This window comes from Halyomorpha halys, unplaced genomic scaffold (genome assembly GCF_000696795.3).
Source record: "Halyomorpha halys isolate HHAL.00 unplaced genomic scaffold, Hhal_1.1 Scaffold733.1, whole genome shotgun sequence".
Classification (NCBI taxonomy): Eukaryota; Metazoa; Arthropoda; class Insecta; order Hemiptera; family Pentatomidae; genus Halyomorpha; species Halyomorpha halys.
In genome coordinates, this window is record NW_027108463.1 from 178,028 (window position 1) to 200,138 (window position 22,111).

Genomic DNA, 22,111 nt, shown 5'->3' on the forward strand with positions numbered 1-22,111 from the left:
TTTTTGAGGAATTTTATTTAAAACCTAAGACGGCACAACTTTCAACACATGATAAGAAAGAAAAATGGTATACTTCCTCATTTTTTTTTCACAAATACGCATCCATCAAGTAGGCTTCAAATTATTATATCCAGATCCAAAAATAACGCAGTAGAATAAATAAATAAAATGATTAAAAATCAAAGAAAATTCAAATTGAAACATGGGTGTCAAAAAATAGATGTCATTTTGGTCTGGTAAAACCACTAAGAAGTCATTTGCTTTCGAGAAATAACAAAATCTCTAAGCATAAAGGAATGTACAAACTTATAACTCATCGCGAGTTGATACTAATGGTTTAAAAAATATTTGAGAGAAAAATCTTAATAAGGTTTGGACCAGTAATGGATGACGAGTTAAGGCTGTGATACAATACTTAAGATTCTCAAGATTGCGTGCGGCTGGGGCAAGTTGCCGAGAATGAGACAAAGAGGATCTGAAATTTCGGGAAACAAGAGATAGGCAGATCCTTGCGAAAGACATAGAGATGAACTCTAGATGCAACTAAAAAACAAAACGTTTTAATGCCTGTGAAAAGAAAACGGAAGGAATCGAATAAAAATGATTTTTTATTGAAGAAAACAGACACCATACCTATATGGGTATTTACACGGGAACAAACGCAGGGCATTACCACCAATCTTGCTATATAAATTAAAACAGAATAATGATCTTTTTAAGCTTAAATTCTTTAACAATAATGATATTTATCATATATTTTCAGTTAACAATTTTCTTAATCAGTTAATTCACTTAATAATCAGAAATAGTATAAACATAAAAGGCTCAATTTCTTGACAGCAGAAAACAGGAATTTAACACAAATAAAACATCTTAAAGAGTTTGCTTATAAAATTTGATCTCATACAGTCAGTTATTTCTATTTTTTATTATATATATTTTTTTAATCTTTGTTGGAATTTACAACTGTACACAATTATACATTTAGTAAATTTGATATAATTTATTATGGTGTGATACAGGCGTATAGAGAAATTTCTCATTGGTAACACTCTAATGACGTTTTTACTTTAGCAGGTCTTGCGGCCATCTTTTTTTCAGGCGCCTCTGAGGATTGTCAGGAATAGAAGAGGAAACATGGATAGAAGCTAGTGGGTTTGGATGGTTAGGGAGTTTATAATGGAAGGAATGATATCTAGTTCGGGCTAGATCGGTTACACATGGAACATTCAGGGATTTTGGATTGTAAGGATTGGATACGAGAGGAGTTCGAAGGTTTAGTGGAGCCCCTAAAAATAAAATAATCAGATTCATAATAACATACAAATTCTGGGCAACTATTCAACAACAGAAAGCTCTACTATTTACCTTGATCATAAAGAACGCATATCTGGAGTACTAGAAGATGACACAGCTTAAAAAATTTCTCAACCCACAAACCCGATTGATACATAGAATATTTCATATCACATGGTAGATTGTACATTTTAAAACTAATTAGAAATAATTTACGCAAAACAGCTCACTAACAATATCTCACTATTTGAATAATTCAAATAAAACATACCTTGTAAGAACGGCAAGTTTCACCATCTTGAAATATCACAGACACACTAAGGACTTCGCACTCGATTAATACAACTATATAAGCTATCAAGCGTAAACACAAACCTACCATGGGATTTTCCTCCTACAATGAAAGAATAATATTGACATCAGTAGCGAATAAAAGCAACATAAGTGATAATTCATCTTGGAAATATGTCAACATCTGAGCTAGATTGCTGTTTGAAAAAAGAACACGTCTGGTGTGAGTCTGCCTGCACACTTACTCCAAACAAAACATTTTAAACACAAACGCGTGCAATTTAATTCTGTAAAATAAAAGGATCTTTATATAAAAGTTATTTCCTTTAAAAAAATACTTAAATCGGAAAAAAAAACGTAAAGTATGAAATGGTGAATAAAATTATCAGAACTGTGACTGAATCAAATTTCCTGAAATCCTGAGGATAGCAGTATGGACACAATTTCTTTCTGAAGTACAGTGCAGTTACAAGTATATAACTCTCCTTACAATCGGCCTAGTAGATATTTTTTCAACACTTTTCTGCTCATTATCTAGTTTCCCTACAGGTTCCCACTTTATTTTAACCATGTCGGGAATGTCAAGTTTTCATACCATGGCACTGCTACGAAATTAAAGTCGACACTCCCAGGCCGGATTCGAACCTGGTCCATTGCAATAATGAGATTGCTCAACTCCCTCGGCTACAGACGGCCCATCTAATATTTGCCATCTCGACATCTTTTAAAGCAAGTTAATTAAAAAAAAAAGTGTGACAATGTGGAAAGACTTTCTTTAGCCTCCGAGGTAATGACAATAAAGTACATCTTTTAATTAGTTCAAATATAAATATAAAAGAGGAAGTAATTTTCCTGAAAGTTTTTGTTACACAATAGACTGTACTTCCCTTAAATCTAATTCACGAAAGATTTTATATAAAAAGTTAATGCAAACAGTGAGAAAGTTCAGAATAAAAAGACATATATTTTTTAAAACTAAGTTTATTTTAATTTTTTTTTTCCTTAAATAAGGTTTATAACTTTTCACATTGTATATTCAGTAACATTTTTTTATAGCATGTATACATTTAGTTACCTGGTTATTGTCTTTTATTAGATATTCGTGTGTTTTAATTATTTCCATTTTTATTTCTATATTTTATGTTTCTATTGCCAATTAATTATACTAATACCTTATTACATTCTTCAAATTTATTAATATTAAAGAGTTAATGTACTCCAAGCATATCAATTTAAAATTAGAAAAAGCAAGGAAAATAATCTGCGAAATGTTCCCATACTGTACAAAAAAAAAATTAAAACTATCCCTCAGACAAAATCGGTCCTAAGATAAATCCTAGGGTAACACATACAAGTTTTTATTAAAGAAGGGATATATCGGGGACATCCAGACTTGTGCTTGGCAACAAATGAGAAATTTGAGTGTCTCACATACATATGATCACCGGAAGGTTAGAATCTTTACAAATTGAAATATGAAAATCTTCAAGAACAACGACCCGTAGATATAAAATAAGTGGATTAGATATATCGCTCTAAAAATCAGCAATAAACATCTATATTATTTTATATTAAAACTGTTTTCATTCAATTCATTTTTCACTCATATGTAAAACATAGCTAAAATGTAATAAATAACAAAGAAAAATGAATTGTATGGTGTATACGAAATCAAGGCAATTATTAATGTATATATTAATATTTATAAAATAAAAGTTTTAAGGGTAGGAAGATAGTCCGGGTGCCAGTCATTAGGTAAAAAAATAGAAAAAAACTATTTATTGGTAACTAGTTTTTTTTTCAAATTTGTACCTTTATTAATAGGAACCCAGACTATCTTTAAACAATCTATTACATACAGTCAAGTATTAATCTTCCAATAAATCGTTTATAGAAATAAATGCTTTATTCAGCAATGCTACCCAAATATATCAGGATGCTAAATCACATAGCATACTTAACAATCTATGATTGAATACATAAATACCATATATTAACAAAGATACCAAATACAAAAATGTTGCCTACTTGTATTTTTTTCTAATTAACTATAACCTTTATGCAAAATATTTCCTATATTTTTTTTTTCCAATTTTATATATTTTTCCCCCTCCTCGGACAAAGTTATGTTACATTTTTCTTATTTGTTATTTCTCTTTTTTTGTTGTTCTCATTGCTATCTACGCTATTCTCTCTATTCCACTCTCATAGTGATCCGCAACACTGGTACAATCAGTTACACAAATCTAATAAAAATTAGAAGAAATTATCAATAAATAGAAAAAATAAAATAGCCACAGTAGTAGAACAATTAAAAAATGAATAAATAATTGAAAAAACCAATAAATAAATTTAAAGAAACATATAAATAAGTTCAATAAAATGCATAAATAAGTTTTTTAAAAAACACAAATAAATAGGTTAAAAACATGTATCTTGGGAAATTTTTCGTTTCACATTTTTTATGGAATATTTTTATTTCATATTATATACCATATTCTGCGGGTTTATACTACATGAGAATCCGGACTGTTTGTTGGGTCGTTGGGCTAGCCGGGTCCCATCTGGTGGGCACAGATGGTAGGCAGCTGAGAAAATGCGACGCGACTAAGAGCTCGGAGCGTGGCAAGGTGGCGGCGGGTAGCGATTGGTCGCGCGGTAGCGTAGCGATTTCCTTGAGAACCTTGGTCGAGGGGTCAGGGCTGCGGGGAAAGGACCCCCCCTCAAAGGAACTAGTATCAAGGCCAATGACGTAACTTTCGTCGGGTTTCTCTCTCGGCGGGCTGTTGAACCGGCAAGGACAACCGCTCTCGCTATATCACAATTCATCTAGTACTTACCATAAGCTGCCTTTGCTTTTCTTTGTAGCTAAGTTTTCAATTATAGTTTCAACATTATAATTATGTTTACGAAATTACTTGAACAAAAACTAAGGGAGACTTTTACAGTCTGGATGCTTGATTTCAAAACTGTTTAGCATACCGGAAGAAGAAAACATAAAATCTTAATAGAATAATATAAATATTAAAAGGCATTTTACAACACCTCTTTTATTTTTTTTTTTGTATTCTTTATCTCACCTTTCTAAATATATCTCCAATATTTCGGCCATTCAAGTAAAATAAAAGACAATTAATATCATCCAAAAAAAAAAAAAAAGTTTTTTACAATAATCATACTTATTTAATTATGCTTTAGTTTTTAACTGTGGATGTTATATGAGAAGATGGCGGAGGTGCGGTCAGTGGAGAACAGAAATAAGTGGAACTTATTATATTAGTGACGTTTCGGCCAAAATTTTAGGCCTTCATCAGTGCTGAGATAAAAAAAACAACGATAATGAGTAAAAGGAAATACAGAATAATAATAAAATAAGAAGATAAAAAATAATGTAGGTACATAAGGAGTATTGGAAGAAAATTTGTAGTGTATTATGAGAAGATAAAAGCAGTTTATCCCTCTTATGGAAGAGGGAAAAAAAGAAAATAATATACATATGAAAATGTAGTAAGTATATGCACAAAATAAAAATTATATAAAATTAGAGTGTTGAAAAAAGTGAGAAAGAAAACGTATGAGTAACTAATCAAACAGTAATTGAAATAATTCTTTAATCCCTCCTAATTTAATTTAATTTTATTTACACATTTAATCAATAATATATATACTTTATTTCTCATTTTATAACCTTGATTTAAAGTAGTTTACGTTTTGTGCATATACTTACTACATTTTCATATGTATATTTTCTTTTTCTTCCCTTTTTCATAACTTTAATATTACTGTCTCATACTGCTTTTATCTTCTCACAAAACACTAAACATTTTCTTACAATACCCCTTATGTAATGTTCTTCCCTTACGTCCATACCCCTAATTAATTGTTATTTTCTTATTTCCTAGTTATTGAGTATTTCCTTTTATTCAGTATGGTGGTTATCTCGTTTTTTGTTCTTAGCCCTGATGAAGCATGAAATTCCAGTCCATTGGTATTTAAACAATCAGCTTTAATTATTTGTGTCCTTCAATTAAATTTGATTTAACAATAATAAAACAAGAAGCCACAATTAAGGGCAAGTAATATTAGTGTTTTTAGTATTCATCCATACCGAATATAAAGACTATAAAAAAAAAAAAGTGGAAAAAAGATTGTTTATGATATTTATAAATAAAAATATAAATCGATATAATACAAACTAATTAAATAATAACAAGATTAATTATATACAAAAGAAAGAAAATTAAATTTAATAAGATAAAATAGAATAAATCAATTTACGGAAATAATTATTTATACCATAAAAATTGTACATGTATATACATTTACTGTCATGTAATGTAAGTACCTACTCATTATATTTAAACATAGATTATAATTAATAATGTACGTGTGTTTTTAAATAAAAATTGCTACCAACCGACATTTTAAATGAACATATTACTCCTACAATCGGCTTAAATGGATAATTTTTTATTATTATTTCAAAGCAACAAAGATTTTAATAGTGTTCAACATTTTTAACGGAAGAAAAACCTTACGAGATTAAAAAAAAAAATTCAAATGCATTTAAACGATTCATAAGAAGCAAGGGACATTATATTGATATGTTAACAAAAAGTGTAATAAATATAACCCCAACTGTCATAGAATCATTTTGAAAATAAAAGAAATTAACATGAAGTTTCAAAACGAACTAATAATTTTAAGTGGAGCGGTTGGCGGTTCTGGAATCTATGTTTAGTGGAAACGGCACGCAATCACAAAAATATTTAAAAAAAAATAAACGCTAGAAAATAGATAAAAACTAATTAAATATAAACAATTTCATTTTACCAACAGAAATATATCAACGTAAAAAAGATATTTCAAAAATTTCATTACACCAACCCTCCCCCTCCAACATCCCTTGCATTGTCGAACTTTCAACCCCCGTCGGCCTAATAAAATATTGTAATTCAATGGAATCCACAGCCTGGGCTTGATTGAATGTTTGATGTTTGATGCCTCTCTTTGAGATGGAAATGACGCTTGTCGCAAATAAATTTAATCAGTAAATAAATTAGGACCAATTTAAAATATAGGGACTGAAATTGGCGGTTTCATATCGAATCATGTTTCAAGGTATTAGTTATTAAATAACATGAAATACTCTTATGCTAATTCTTTATTTCATTGCATTGATTAAAATTATTTCATTGCAAATTTTATTAATCAAATAATAAAAGAACAATAAAACCCGAAAATAATAACTAGAATAACTTCGATAGTAAAAATGTGTTAAAATAATTTCCCTTTGTTAATGCTAATTTAAAGTTCATGTTTTTAGATTACACTATACTGAAGAATATATGAAATAAATATATTAAGAAGGACAAACAAAAAAAAAAAAAAAATTGCTATCTGAAATTTATTATATTTAAGCCTGTAACGTAGATTAACAATTTAAGATTGTAACGTAAAAATATTTACCAGCTAAAGTTGTGAAGACAAGAAGCTCGCCTATATTATCAGAACTATTTTTAACTACTCGCGATTTGTCAATCCATTGAAATTTCACTTATCGACTGTTAACTTCTTCAAAAATGATAATATAAACCGGCATATTTTTAAATTGAAAAAAAAATATTATTTGAATTTTAAATCTAAATTTTCAAGTTTATTTTAATTCCAACATAAAATAAAAGTAGAAAATTATTTGATATTATTTTATATATGGGGTCAAAGGACAAAACAACCAAAATAATACTGATTTACTCAATGCAGGTAAGCACAAAAAGAATATTATATTTAAAATAATTATTATAAAATAAAATATTATATTTTTTTACTTATTATTATATTCCAAATAAAAATTGAACATAAATGTTATTTTAACAACAATTTAAAATGTGTAAGACCCAATGACTTGTGTGTACTATGGGTCTTAATGCGTAATCTCGACATATGTGAGCGAAGCAAATATATTTTCATCTGCCAAGTTTTAAATTATTAAATTAAATGAATGATACCCTATATACAAAAAGTAAAAACTAATTATGTGAAATATCAATTGATACTTCATATTATAAATATTGATAATAGTAAAAAAAAATATTAATATTGTATGAAATGAACTCAAAGGGACATATAATTTATTAGAGTTGGCAATGGTTCGTCTATTAAATTGTTTAATTGAAAAAATATTATTCGCTTTAAACGGTCCTAAAAATTTCAATTTAATAACTAAATAAACGTGGTTATTAAAATAATGTGGAATATCTGATAATGCTTTCAGTCTATGGAATTGGTTATTTCTATGAGTCTACGTGGACAGGAGCACGTTTCGGTCAACAGGAATTATTTTCTCGATCAGCAGAAACTCTTGTAATTGTCCTGTTTAATTCATTTTTAATGAATTGAGCCTGAGTTTTGCTTAATTTAAAAGAAAATTACTAGGAAAAAATTGAAAATTGTATTAATTATTCTTCTTAGAACTTAAGTAATTCGACTTTGATAATACAATAATTTTACATAAAGAAAATAATATCTTGAGTCTACTTATGTATCAGAGAACATCAATTATACAGTGATTTTTAAAACAGATACAAAAAATTTGAACCAACACTATGTAGAGATTTTTAGCAAAGTTAATTAATGAAAAATATGGGTAAATTTTAAGCTACTATTTACAATTAATGTTAATATGAATTTCAATAATAAAATAAATACAAATTTATACCACAATTCAAAGTGAAATAAATCAATAGCAAGCCAGACCTGAGTGAATTAAAGGTTAAATATAGTATGTTGGTAGTGTTCTAAAATTTAAAATTTATTTATTTAATTTAAAATTCTAAAATGTTATAAAATTAAAAGTTTTTTAAAATTATTGAAATTCTGACAAAATAGATAACTAGACACAAGCTAAGGCAAGCTTTATCATAATTAATATGATTCCCTATTAATTTATTGTTTTATAGGGTGATTTGACAGTTAATAACCTGGGCCGAATAGCCTGCAAATAGTTTTTAAGTAATTGGAAGTGAGGTTTAAATTTATAATTAAGGTATGTTAAATTGTTTATGATGTTAAAATTTTTACAAATGAATGTATAATAAAAGATCTTAATTGTTAGATTGTTCTTGAGGATGGGCGAATTGGCCGATACGTTGCACTGCTAATGAAATAATAGTGTTGAGACTTAAAAAGGATCCCAATTGATTTATTTAAACAATAAATACGAGTCTCAAGAAATTTAAAAAATTGTATATTAGATAATCAATAAATAAATAAGTAAATACAAATTCTTTTGATCCTTTATTTTTCTCCGATAAAATTTTCATTTCGACCTTTAGGCCACTATTCAAGGAGACCTTAAAAGATTCATATTTTATACATATCCATTAACTATCACAAATATATTTTCATGACCATATCTTAATTTGGAATTACCAAGGTTAAAAACTTCATTTACAGGCTATAATGCTTAAGTCGATCCATCTTTAAAACAAATATACCTATCAATCAATATCAAGAAGTTAATCGTGGGGTTTCACTTTTTATTGTAAATTTCTAAATTAATGACAATCTAGTCACTAATCAATTACATTTTAATGTTAATCAAACATTTTTTTTTTTTAGAAATGAGATAAATGTTGTACAATTTATTTAACTAAAGAAATGCATATATAAAAAATATGAGTAAAATTTATATTAAGTAAAAAACATAGTAGAGCAAAAAGATCAAAAGAAGCAGTGTTAGTAAATTAAAATATAATAACCATTAATTTTATTATTAAAAAAAAAACACGCAATTGGCATTAACTACAAAAACTGTATTTTGGTAATGGAATACATTTGGCAGAAGTCGGTATAATATAGTTATAACAGAATTCAAACAAAGCGTATAACAAAAAATAATACTAAAATAACTAGAATGTTTTTCAACAATTAGAAATATTAAACAAACCAAATAACGATAAATACATAATTAAATAAACACATATATAACTTTATAATGTAAATATATAACAAACAAAATTTTAAAAAAAATTAATAAAAAAGAATATTACAACGCGCATCAGTATCATGTGTGCACAGTATAGTATGTGCAACAATATCAAGATTTTTCCTTACAATTTACTAAATAGTGAAATGATTAAAATTAAAACTTACAATTTCAGTGTTTTCAATGTGACGTATCAAAATATCAACTCTAAACAACATAGATTTCTCATTTCTTACCTAAAACAGAAAACGAAACATGAAACATAACAAGAAACATAAAATACACAATAAGCAATATAATAAAATAAATGAACATACAATTTTGTTAAATAAAATGTTACAATACAATAAATGCAATTTCAAAATGGTTGAAAATATCTTTCCACTATCAAGAAGGCAAAGTCAACTATTTAAAACTACTAATACAAACAAGAAAAAAACTGAAATTACTATATGCTAATATACAAACATTCTTAATTTAAAGCATTTTTAGGTCAACTTATGGCAGAAAATCGTAATTTGTTTCTCAACAATATGACCAAGTAAAAAACATTATATAACACTAAAAAATACTGCATTAGGCTTTAGGCTAATAGGAGCAAAGCAATTTTTGAGGATCAAACATTACTTTTCTTAACCAATAATAAAGAGTAATCATTTTAGAAACAGAAGCATTCGTAACAAGGGCAGAATTTTTCAGAGAAGAATGTCGTGAAAGGTGAAACATTGCACAACCTTTGTGAACCTTCCTCTTCAACAGAGCTAAGAGCAATTGAGTGAGATATTTTTTAATTTTATTTTTTATTACAAGTGAACTATAATGAAAAGAATTACAGGGGCAAAAATGCTTTGCAAAATATCCGCGATTGCATAAGAGCTTTCCAATAACGGTCCATTGTTCACACATGATCTTGAAACAAAACCGCTTGCAACAGCTGTACCAACGTAACCTCGATTTGCAAGATGTTAACCAAAAATCCATTCCGTGCGGTGAGAACGCCTTGACCAAAGATATATTGAGAAATAGTTCTCCTTTTTTTCTATTTCTACACGATTTTGCAACATTAAATAGTTGTCATATGTCAAATAAAAAAAAAAATGTAGGTGCTAAAATAAAAAAAATGAAAATCGAACTTTACGGGTAAAGAAAATCTGTATTACATTACATACTAATCTTATAGTGCAAATAATAGTTATACCTATGATCTCACCAATAGATTATATTATATATAAAAAATTGCGTGACACGGCATTCCTTAAAACGGGACCTACCCTATTTTAATTTTTTTTTTTAGCTTTAGCAAAGACACAGCGAAAATTGAATTATTTTCTTAAAATATTTTTCACTATGAATTTTTTTATGGAAGAGTTGACCAGCACATTTTTCCAAAAGAAAATTATGATTTAAAAATTAAAACCTTACATTATAATTTATACGAAAGTTTAGCACAACTATTTAAATTATATAGGTATATTTTAATTTTGTAATTATAGGAGGCGTTTCTAAATTGAAATCAATAAAATGTTTTTAGCATGCTGTTATATAATTATAATATTAACATAACTTCTAACAAGATGTATTATGTATGTTGGCTAAGAAAATTAGCGGCAACTTAAACCTTTGTGAATTTCTAATATTATAAAACATTTGTATTAAAAATACATATGCTTTCTGTGCACAATAAACAGTAACTTCCAATTTTTGATGTAAATTATTTTAAATATTGCTTCCAACTAAATAAAACATAGTTGATAGGATATTATAATTTATGATATTGACGCAGACAATTTCAACAAAATTAGTGGGTATGAAGTGCATCCTTCGATAAGGAGTATACACTAATTAACCCAGATAAATAATTTGTGACGCTTCAATTCACGCACACGATTTCCGCGTTGTTACGTACAACTCTTATAGGGTTCTTATCTTCTAGGGTTTGAAAAATGTTATTGGTAATGTAAGGATCAAACATAACAATTATTTAAAATTCAAATTTTTTACTTGATTTTATTAAATATTAAAAACAATGTAAATAACTTAGTTGTGATATGGTATCATTGTTAATTATGTTATGCTAGTGTCTATATTATAACCACTAAGTCTTATTAGTATGCTGTGTAATATAGTAACCAATATATTTGTGCTGGATTGCTTATTAACGAAACAAGAAAAAAGATTAAATATCCTCAAGTGTGTTGATTGCAGATTTGGCACAGTTTCAGAAAGATTTCTCGACATGCTAAATGCCACACCACTACCGCGAAGAAAAAATATACCTACATGTTATTATTCCAAATACTTTTTAATAAATATTTAATAAAGAATATGAATAAACGCATGTTACTTTGGATCCATACATAAGTTAGCAACGAAAATTCGCCGAGATTAAAAAAATTATCAGTGATTCATATTTGAAATTTTGTATACATGGTATTTTATTTTTTTGAAACAAATTAAATCTAAAATATTAAATGAAAAATTTATATTGTACCAGCCTCTTTTCGCACAGACAAAGACCTATATAGTGAATTAAAACGTTGGCAATAAATAAATGACAGCCTGGCCATCTTCATTTTCATAAATACCATGTGCACTAAAGGCTCAATTCAGCCATGCTGCCCAATTACATTAGGTTCCTACTATACACAGCATACCAATCAATCCATGATCGAACATATGTATATTCCTATGATATAACAATAATTTTTTTCCATTCCTTTTTCGTTTACAATCAATACTCGTCTACAAATATTAAATACAAATTTTTTATTTTAATACATTTAACAATTGTATTTCATTAACTTGTCTGTAGCCCTCCTGGGGTCCACTCAGCCTCTTAAATTGGGTAAAAATCTGGCTGTCGAGCGTGATTCTGACCAAATCACCTCCTTGCATAACCATTGGTCTAGTAACAGTGCTTCTTTACAAAGTACTGAACCCGTGAAACCTTCATGGGTTGTAGCGGTACAGATTTTATTTTATTAACTTGACAATTTTATTCTCCTTATCTCACTCTCTCAGACCTCCCCTTTCCAGTTATCCCCGATCCACGTTCGATCCATTAAACAAATTTATCGTCAAACTGCAATGTAAAGTCAAACCAAAGATATAATAGACATCGCAGTAGATCAGTTTATACGAAGGAACAAATAGATTAAAAAATAAATATATATACAGATTTAGGAAAAACAAAACAAAAAGTTAGTTAAAAGAAATACTTCAGTTAATAGATAAGTTAAAAGAAATAATTTAATATATTAATAAGTTAATAGAAGAAAAAAATATATTAATAAGTTAATTCACATCCTTCCTAGCTTTAGAAGAATTTTTTTTTTCGAATTGATGATGGATTAATGTCCAACCACCACCATACTTTTATTTTATCTTTTTAAAAAAATAAAATTACGATAGTTATTTTGGTCAGAGGAGAATTGAAGTAAGAAAAAATTATATAGTTTTGGAATAAATACTGGAGACTAAATAATATTATTTCTAAATTTTAAATATCCAAACCGTTCCATTAACTGAAAATCCGTTCATTTTGCTAATTAAAGGATTAAGGTCTCAAATACTCGTATCTGTTTGTAACTGCAGTATAGCAGAATAATGAGCTACAATTTAAGAACTATTCCATCTACAAATAGCGACAAGCTGGCTGCGACTAAACTACTTCTAAATATTGGCCACATCACTAACCTGTCGGGTATATCGTCTTGGAAGGTGAGCGTCATGATCGTCGCCAAGAGTTGCCGGAGAGAGCAAAGGAAGACCAGATTTCTAAACGCCTAAACACGGAAATCAAAACAATAGTTGAGTATTGCACCTGCTACTGATCAAGTAACACAATGGACAACCCAAGAACAGTTGTTTTGAACTAGAGTCGAGTCCGAAATAGGTTGGGTTGTAAAGAACACTTTTCTTTGATAAATACGAGTATGTTGGAGTATTGGCTGCTTTTCATTGTTTATGACCAGAGTCTGGGCTATCATACAATAAAAATCCGTAAAAGAAGCCATATAATATGCAGTAAAAAAAAAAAATCTCCAAATATGCAATAGTGAAAAAGTTCTGAGCAAAGAAATTTAAAATTTCATATTAACAAGGGATTAAATGATTTCAAATATTATATAATATGAAAACAAATTTAAAAACTAAAATCTGAAAATAATAAAAATTTGCTATTAGTAGCAAATGAAAAATAGCAATAAATAAAAAAAAACTGAATAAAAAAAAATAAAAAAATGAATATAAAAATAACTAAAATATATCGTAACAAATAAGAAATGTATTTAAACTATGTACGTAAATGGATAAATAAAAACATTATTAATATTTTTTTATAAATTATGATATGAGAATAATAGAAACCTAAAATCAATATTTATATGCAACCTTCTCGCCTAAAACATTTTTAAAATTATAAAATAATCTTTCTGTGTCGACAACTTTATGTAAACCAAAAATTATCGGGTTGTGGTCACAGTTAGAGAGAAAAACTGGCCAATTCCTATCAAAAATTATATTAATATGTTCCAGTATAAATAGTTCAACATTTTTTGATTGCCAATTGGACAGTTTTTGAAGTTTTGAGTACAATAATCTTGTGTTCTTTAGACCCAGTTTTTATATAATATTTATCAAATTTATCTGAATTCAATAAAACATTATTAATTACAATTTGAATATATATTTTTTTCATAATCCACTTTACAATATAATTAGTTATCTGCCATTTTTACGATAACCATTGAGCCTGAACATTTTCTTATGGGCTGAAAGCTAATTCAATTTATTTTTAATCATAATATTTTAAACAATATGTCTCAAAAATAGTGGACAATTCCGCTTAAAATCCGACATATCGTTCACGTTTATACGAAAATTTATCTGGTAACAGCATTTTTTTTCTTTTACAAGTTACATTCAAGAAATCAAAATTTGACATACCAGACAGAAAACCAGACACAAAATTCGTGTTGACCGGTGTTATGTATGCACAAGTGACAACGAACGGTTAATTGTACCTCTTCTTATATAACTTGAGTTACAACTTACTTAAGACATCAAAACGTTTTCGGTAAACGATAAAGTGTCTTACAGAAAGGGATATCTACACTCTCGAGCTGACAGCTTTGGTTAATTCGTTTATGTAACGTTAGTTATTTAACATAGCTCTCTCAAGAACCTTTGCCCCCGGTTTTTGTTATTATTCTAAATGACTATTATTCTATAGATTGCGTTAACAGAAAAATACAGTTGAGACACTACACAAACTATATGAACAAATACGAACGATGTAAACTGATGATGTAACTTTGTTTAAAACAATAATTTTTTTTAATTATATAAAATTAAAATCGGGGAAATAGTATCTCAATGGTGTAAATATAAAATAGATTTTGTGAAAATCCTGATTAAATATACCAAAATTTGAATGGTTATCTATGAAGCGTTCCAAGAATTTTGGATATGCACAAGGGAAAGAAATGGATGGGATTTGCTAAAATCAATACTAGACCATTATTACATTGCGCAAAATCGGATGAGTCATGTTCGAATTATAGCAGTGTTAAGGAAAACACGTTTTCGCTTGCATAAGCTAAAGTACTTCACGGGATTTGGTTAAATTGATACTGGTTAACTTTTACAGATATCTCCTCTTTCCTCTTTCCTTTTTTTTTTTTTTTTTACCATAGATGATGTTCAGTTTTTGAAGGATAAATGAGTGAAAGAAAAATGAAAAAAAAAAAAAAAAAAATAGGATGAAATTTGATATAGGACCATCCAGGTAACCGGCCCACAATCCTTAAAAAAATTGTTAAACGACATTGGGCGTTTTTCCCGTTGTGAATTCGAGCACAAACAGAAATTAGAATTAATTTATAAAACATTAGTTAATTTTTATTTTTTTATGTTTTTCTAAATAATAGTTTTTATCTCTTTATATTTTTTAGCCTTCATGAAGACCTGCAATTGAGGTCAAAACGTCGGCACGAATAAATACTTTTTTGTTTATTTGCTGACCGCACCCCCCCCCCTCCGACATTCTTCTCCACACATTAATCTACTGTCAACTATTAACATCTCATTATGAAACATAAGATGCGAGACGAAATTTTCAAATCCAGCAATTTCATATAAATATTTTCCACGAATACCACATCGCTTTCCTCCCTTCAGATGTGGGGAAAAAACATAGTAGCTTAACTTAGTAAGATTCAAGCAAATACTATAATTCTCTCATGCCAAACTTCATAACGCCCAATGTTACACCGAATTTTAACTGGTTCCATAGAGATAAAGTAATAGAACATCTCGCGTGACAAATCGATCATAAAACAGCCAATGATTTTTAGTACGTGTTCAAGCACAATTAAAAATTTTAATTTATTACAAAGGTAGAATTATATTACATTTTGTTTAAGGCTGTTAAATGATGAAACAGTGTTGGCAGGAAGTAGTATTAAATCCCATTGTATTAAATCCTCTAGCAAGTTATGCGTATTTATGAAGTGTATGTATTAAAAAGGATTTTAAACAATTCTGTTATAGGTAATATTTCCTTTTGTTATGATTGTTAATTATTTAATTTATTTGCATTTAATGTTAATTAATTTATCCTTGATACAGCATCGTCTCAATATGAATATCTTATATACTGAATACCCAATGTATATATGTACATATATTTAGTATACGCACTCTTCATCACTTCAATTAGGGTAAGAGGAGAAAAACTGCGTATCTTGGACTATATAAAATTTAACTGTGCTTTAATATTTTAAAGCTTTGATAATGGCAGCTGTCGTAGCCACTAACATCGTGTAAACATTTGATGTTAACTATCTGTGCATGCACGACAAACTTGGAAGACATAAATCATGTGCAACCTCATTTACTTATAGCTGAAAGTTTTTCAAATTCAGAAGTGACAAAAGATAAACTACCTCTTCTAATTAAGAAAGATTAATGAATATCTGAGTCGACAGTAAATAAATATCAGCAAAACGTTTCTGGTAATTTGAAATTCACTAAATGTAAATATTTATGAAATGGATATAGGAAATATAGTTAAAAATAAATAAAACTAGGAGCAATAATTTGATTTTCATATAGAAAAAAAGCTAACAAGAATATCATAAACGCTCTCAACTATTTATGTGCACAAAAGGAAACTCAAAAATCAAAAATTTAAAAGCATCACATGTTTTTGTAATTAGTTAGAAAGACGGAAGTAACTACTCTTTTGTCTTGCAATGTTTAAAATAAAGAAAATAAGTACTCAGTAAACTAGTTATACAACTTGTATCTGTTTATACGAGTGCAATTAATTTAAGTGCAATGGCATTATTGATTGTAAGGTAAGTTAATACTGATTCTTCTGGTTACTGTTTATAACAAATGAAAATTCATTGTTCACTAAAAATTGACGCTGAAGTGACATGACCAACGAATTTACCACTAGTTACTTGAATGTAATTAAACATTTAGTTTAGTTATATTTATACAGTTCATAGACAAATTTAGTCCAAGAGCTTCCGAGGGGTTTTTATCCGTATTTGATTTTCCAAACCTTCTAGTTTTAAAATCTTCCAATGAATTGTTTGAGTTTTGGCTGATGAAACGCTGATGAGTTCGTAGGATCAATATAAGCAGACTTTGATAAATTTAAAGAAAAAAAAATGGCAAGTATTTTTGTGAAATCCGAGGTACTGAAAAAAAGACGAGGTACTGATGTATTTTTTTTTTTAGATTTGAATCCAACACTGATGTAATAAGATTAAATGAAAGGAATTATATCATATGCTATTTATACTTTAATCCAACAAGTTTAAAAATGATTATAGGATTTTCGAAAACTCAAAGTTGTGATTTCATCCACCGTGTGACGGTTAAAGGCCGATACTGTAATTTAAGACAGTACTAAACCCGACTTAACAGTTGCACAAAGTGATACGGGTAAGAAAAACAAATCTGTACTTAGCTAAATCTCAAAGGATGCGAAGAGAGAATCTAGAAGGAGAAAGGCTACCCAATTAACGAAGAACAAACTAATTAACAACCGGAGGGATTTAGATTAAACAACCAAGCGACGAGATAAGTCATTTAGGCCTTGTGTTGGGCTATAAAGCATCTACTTGCGGCTAAAAACAACACAAGTTCCTTGATCTATTGGGCAAGTTGTTGCAAAAGGCGTCGCTGGATTTCCCTAATCTGAGGAAGAATTTAACCTGTTGAAGGGGCGGGATTCAGCCCTTCCTTTTCACAAATAAATTTTCCATTTAACTTGATTACATTCTGCCTAGGAATCCGTCGCCCATTTATCTTAAACAATTTCGAGAACGTAAGAGGAATTTGGAAGTAAATTGTTTTATCCAATCAACATCCGTATTCCAGACAATAAGATATATCTAATTACTTGTGATGGATGATATTAGTAAACAACAGTGAAAATGAGATGATGAGGCTGATTTATTTTGAATATTTGGAAACTTAAATTTAATTTTGATATAACTGATATGTTGAATATAACAAGCAGAACTAGAAGAAACGAAATACCGAACAGTTTAATATAAAACAGACACTAGACATGAAGGAATTCACTTAGCAGACAAATTTGTAGATTATTTAAAAACAATTGTTAAATTATAGATGCTGTAAACACTTTATCCCCGAAATGTCCAAAAAATGTTTTATTTATTTAATGTGATTTACAACTGTAAAAATAAAAAATAAAATAAGTAAATATATGGTATGTTTCATTTACCCTTGAAAATCTTAGGAAGGAACCCATTGGTGGTACTTGAAGCATTAATTTTAATTAGAAGGTACCGTGGCCATCTTCTTTTCAGACGCTCCGGAGGATTGTCAGGGGTTGTTAAGGATGAGAGATTAAGAATTAAAGGGTTAGGATGGGTAAGAACTTTTGGATGAAAAGACGCATATCTGTTTTGGGCCAAATCTGCAACGAATGGGATGTTAAGGTCTTTGTGGATGAGTTTATTTGTGACGTAATAAAGAGCATCAAGGATTTTACGTAGGATTTCGGATTGGATGCGGGAGAGATTTGATGGTTTAGTAGAGCCCCAGAGCTCATTCCATGTAACCAAATTGGTCTGATTATCGTAGTGTATAATTTTTTGAAGTGAATGGGAAGTTTAGAGCGTTTGTCAAATAGGTGGTGTCCAAGAAATAAATTAATAAATGAAGCACTATTGTGTTTTAATTTCAGAACCGAAGTCAGGATGGTTTTTTATAAATTTAAAATTTTCACTTAGTCATATTTTGATTTCTTATTATTTATTTTTGTTTATGTGTGAGTACCAACATTTTTAACATTTTATGAGTATATAAATCTAAATAAAATTGTATAATACAATGAATATTTGTTTTTTGTCCCTGAAGAAGAGATATACAAGATGAGTGGGAGCATAATAGAGAGACTAAAATAATAGGTAATGAAGAATAACAAGAAGAAATATGACGAAAAAAAAATTTTAAAAATGAAATCATTAATCTGGTATAACATTTATAGGGCTGTGTATTCCGTAAAAGAAGTAATACAAATAACCTGTTTTTGAAAATTGAAAATAATTGGAAAAAATATATTTGGCAGTATACGGTGGAAACATCGAAATAAATATATATGATTCTCGAACATCCGTTAACTAAGAGGATAACGTTTTGGAAATTCCGGAGATGATAATGCAACAATCATATCATTTCAACGCTAAGATATGTACTTCTACGCGTTTCATAAATAAAATTCATTTGATCATCGATCAGAGCTGTGGTTTACATTATGAAGACTTATTTAACTGAAACTTAAAATTGAAGAGTGTAACTAGATCCTCGAAGTATCCGATAGTAACGAGTCCAGGAAAAACGGTCTCGGGTATCGGAAGTAACTACTTAAAGGGCAAGTCAGTTCATCTATCGCTCTCACTGAACACCTACGAAATATTTATTTGTATTGGTAATAAAAAAATATATACAGAAACGTTTATTTAATCATATTAGTAATGGACGTTTTTTCTTTTTATACCTTGGGAGGTGACGTCATAACATATTCCAGCAGCCAGGACTTCCTGTTACTCATACAATAGTAGCCTCGTTGAGCACTAGGAATGCGTTAAGTAAAAAAAATATGATTTAATATTCCTGTACTTCAGGCAGGTCTCGTTAAAGTAAACAATACGTAGCTAAACATATCACATTAAAATCTCTAAAAGTAAACATTTTAAATATATCCTAGTATAATGGGATGTGTTCAGGACAAAAGGTATTCTCAACAATAGTATCCAGTAAATTGGACAAATTTCATTTAATTTGTTTCAATAGTATACTTTTTTTTTGTGATATTTGTTCATCTTATTTTAGCAAATGTACCATTAATAGTGACTTTAGGTATCAGTGGATAACAATACCAGCTATTCTATAACTTTACCAGTCTGAAGTAGGTTCCATTAATTTCTGTTTAAACAGTCATGGAGAGATGAATTCTTTAAATTCATATGACTATATTTATTTTAAAACTTAATTAAAAATGAGAAATCTTAATAGAACTTGTTTTTAAGAGAATAAAAATAAATACATTTTTGGAGTGATGTATACAAATAATATAATATTCACTTGAAACCATCTGTATTGCACATTAGGTCTTATCACTTTTTTTTTTTTCATTTTGCTAGATAAAATGAGCCATTTTCCATTGTTCGATGACCACAAAAATCACACAAGATGTATGTTATATATTGTGAAATTTGAGGTATATGTGTATGAATTGCAAAGGACAGGAATTATTTTTATGATTATCATGACATCGTAAATCAATGTAGAGAAGATAGCTGACCTTGATGTGATATATGAGAAGATGGTTAGGGGTGCGGTCAGAATATGGCACAAATAGGTTGAAAAAACTTATTTAATATTGCCAACGTTTCGGCCAAAATTTCTAGCCTTCATCAGGGCTGCTAGTAGCCAAGTGACTTTACGATTTCCTACTAGAAATTCTGGTCGAAACGTTGGCAATATTAAATAAGTTATTCCAACTTATTTGTGTTATATTCTGACCTCACCCCCCACCATCTCCTCCTTATATATCATAAATTGTTCTTTATCATTAATCATTATCTTTCATTTATTAAAAATAAAAATAATATATCGTTTTAATTATTGAAAGCATTAATATTAATTAAAATTGCTTCGACAAGAATAACTGAGGTTTTTAATACTCTTAAATAGAGCTGGAAACTAGTCGAAATTTGAATCTGTAAAAGTTTTTCTCATTATATAAATATTTATGAGTATTTTGTTTGATTACACTTGAAACCCAATGTTCAACACAATGATTAAGATGCTAAGAGTGGACCGAAGAAATTCGGAAGCGGCAACGAATTGGTTATCTCCGGATTTATGACCAGCAGAACACAAACAAAAAAATATTTATTCGAGCCAGCATTCCGATCTGATATTCAGGTCTTTATCAGGGAGCTTGCGACAGAGATACTGGCTAAACTGTTTCAGTTTTTTCTTCTTTCGTTTTATTAAGTTTGAGATATCAAGATGATTTAAGAAAATTATATCAGCATCGCCCATTAGTATGTCCTAATATTGGTCTCAATCAGATCACACCCAGTTGAAAAACGAATTGATACATTACCATATAGTGGTTCTGGGTTATCTCCACCTTCAATTATATGGAGAAGAACCAAATGTTAATCATCTCTTCACACTAGTTCTCATTAAAATAATAGTTACAAAAGAGATACATTTAGTAGAATAAGACAGATAGTCGATTTGTGAAAAACTATAGAAAAAAATATATAAATGATAAAATATTAAAAAAACAAGTTTGGTTTTCTAAAGTTTGATTTCTCTAGATGATTTAAGAAACTCATATCAGCATGGGCCATTAGTATATCGTAGTGCTGCTTTCCATGAAATCACACTCAGTTGAAAAACGAATTGATGCATTACCATATAGTGGTTCTCGGTTATCCCCACATTCAGATACCACATTGAGGAGAACCGATAGTGAATCATCTCTTCATACTAGTTCTCATTAAAATAATAGTAAAAAAAGATATACATTTAGTAGAATAAAACAGATAGTTGATTTATGAAAAACTATAGAAAAAAATATATAAATGATAAAATAGTAAAAAAACAAGTTTGGTTTTCTAAAGTTTGATTTCTCTAGATGATTTAAGAAACTCATATCAGCATGGCCCATTAGTATATCGTAGTGCTGCTCTCCATGAAATCACACTCAGTTGAAAAACGAATTGATGCATTACCATATAGTGGTTCTCGGTTATCCCCACATTCAGATACCACATTGAGGAGAACCGATAGTGAATCATCTCTTCATACTAGTTCTCATTAAAATAATAGTAAAAAAAGATATACATTTAGTAGAATAAAACAGATAGTTGATTTATGAAAAACTATAGAAAAAAATATATAAATGATAAAATAGTAAAAAAACAAGTTTGGTTTTCTAAAGTTTGATTTCTCTAGATGATTTAAGAAACT

General features: G+C 28.8%; 1 protein-coding gene across 5 annotated transcripts in view; it reads right to left on the reverse strand.

Annotated features, from left to right (window-relative positions):
* Positions 1-22,111, reverse strand: part of LOC106685763 (brain tumor protein) — a 185,808-nt gene that overhangs the window by 90,833 nt on the left and 72,864 nt on the right. Inside the window, exon 2 of one of the 5 annotated variants that reach the window (XM_067046780.1) lies at positions 13,271-13,359. The exons of 3 other annotated variants lie outside the window; for them this stretch is intronic. In XM_067046780.1, coding sequence (XP_066902881.1) covers positions 13,271-13,305 — 35 coding nt within the window. In that variant the 5' untranslated portion in view covers positions 13,306-13,359. Of the gene's footprint in view, positions 1-1,567; positions 1,633-13,270; positions 13,360-22,111 lie in introns of those variants that run through there. One more of the 5 variants, XM_014428661.2, reaches the window with a different exon arrangement.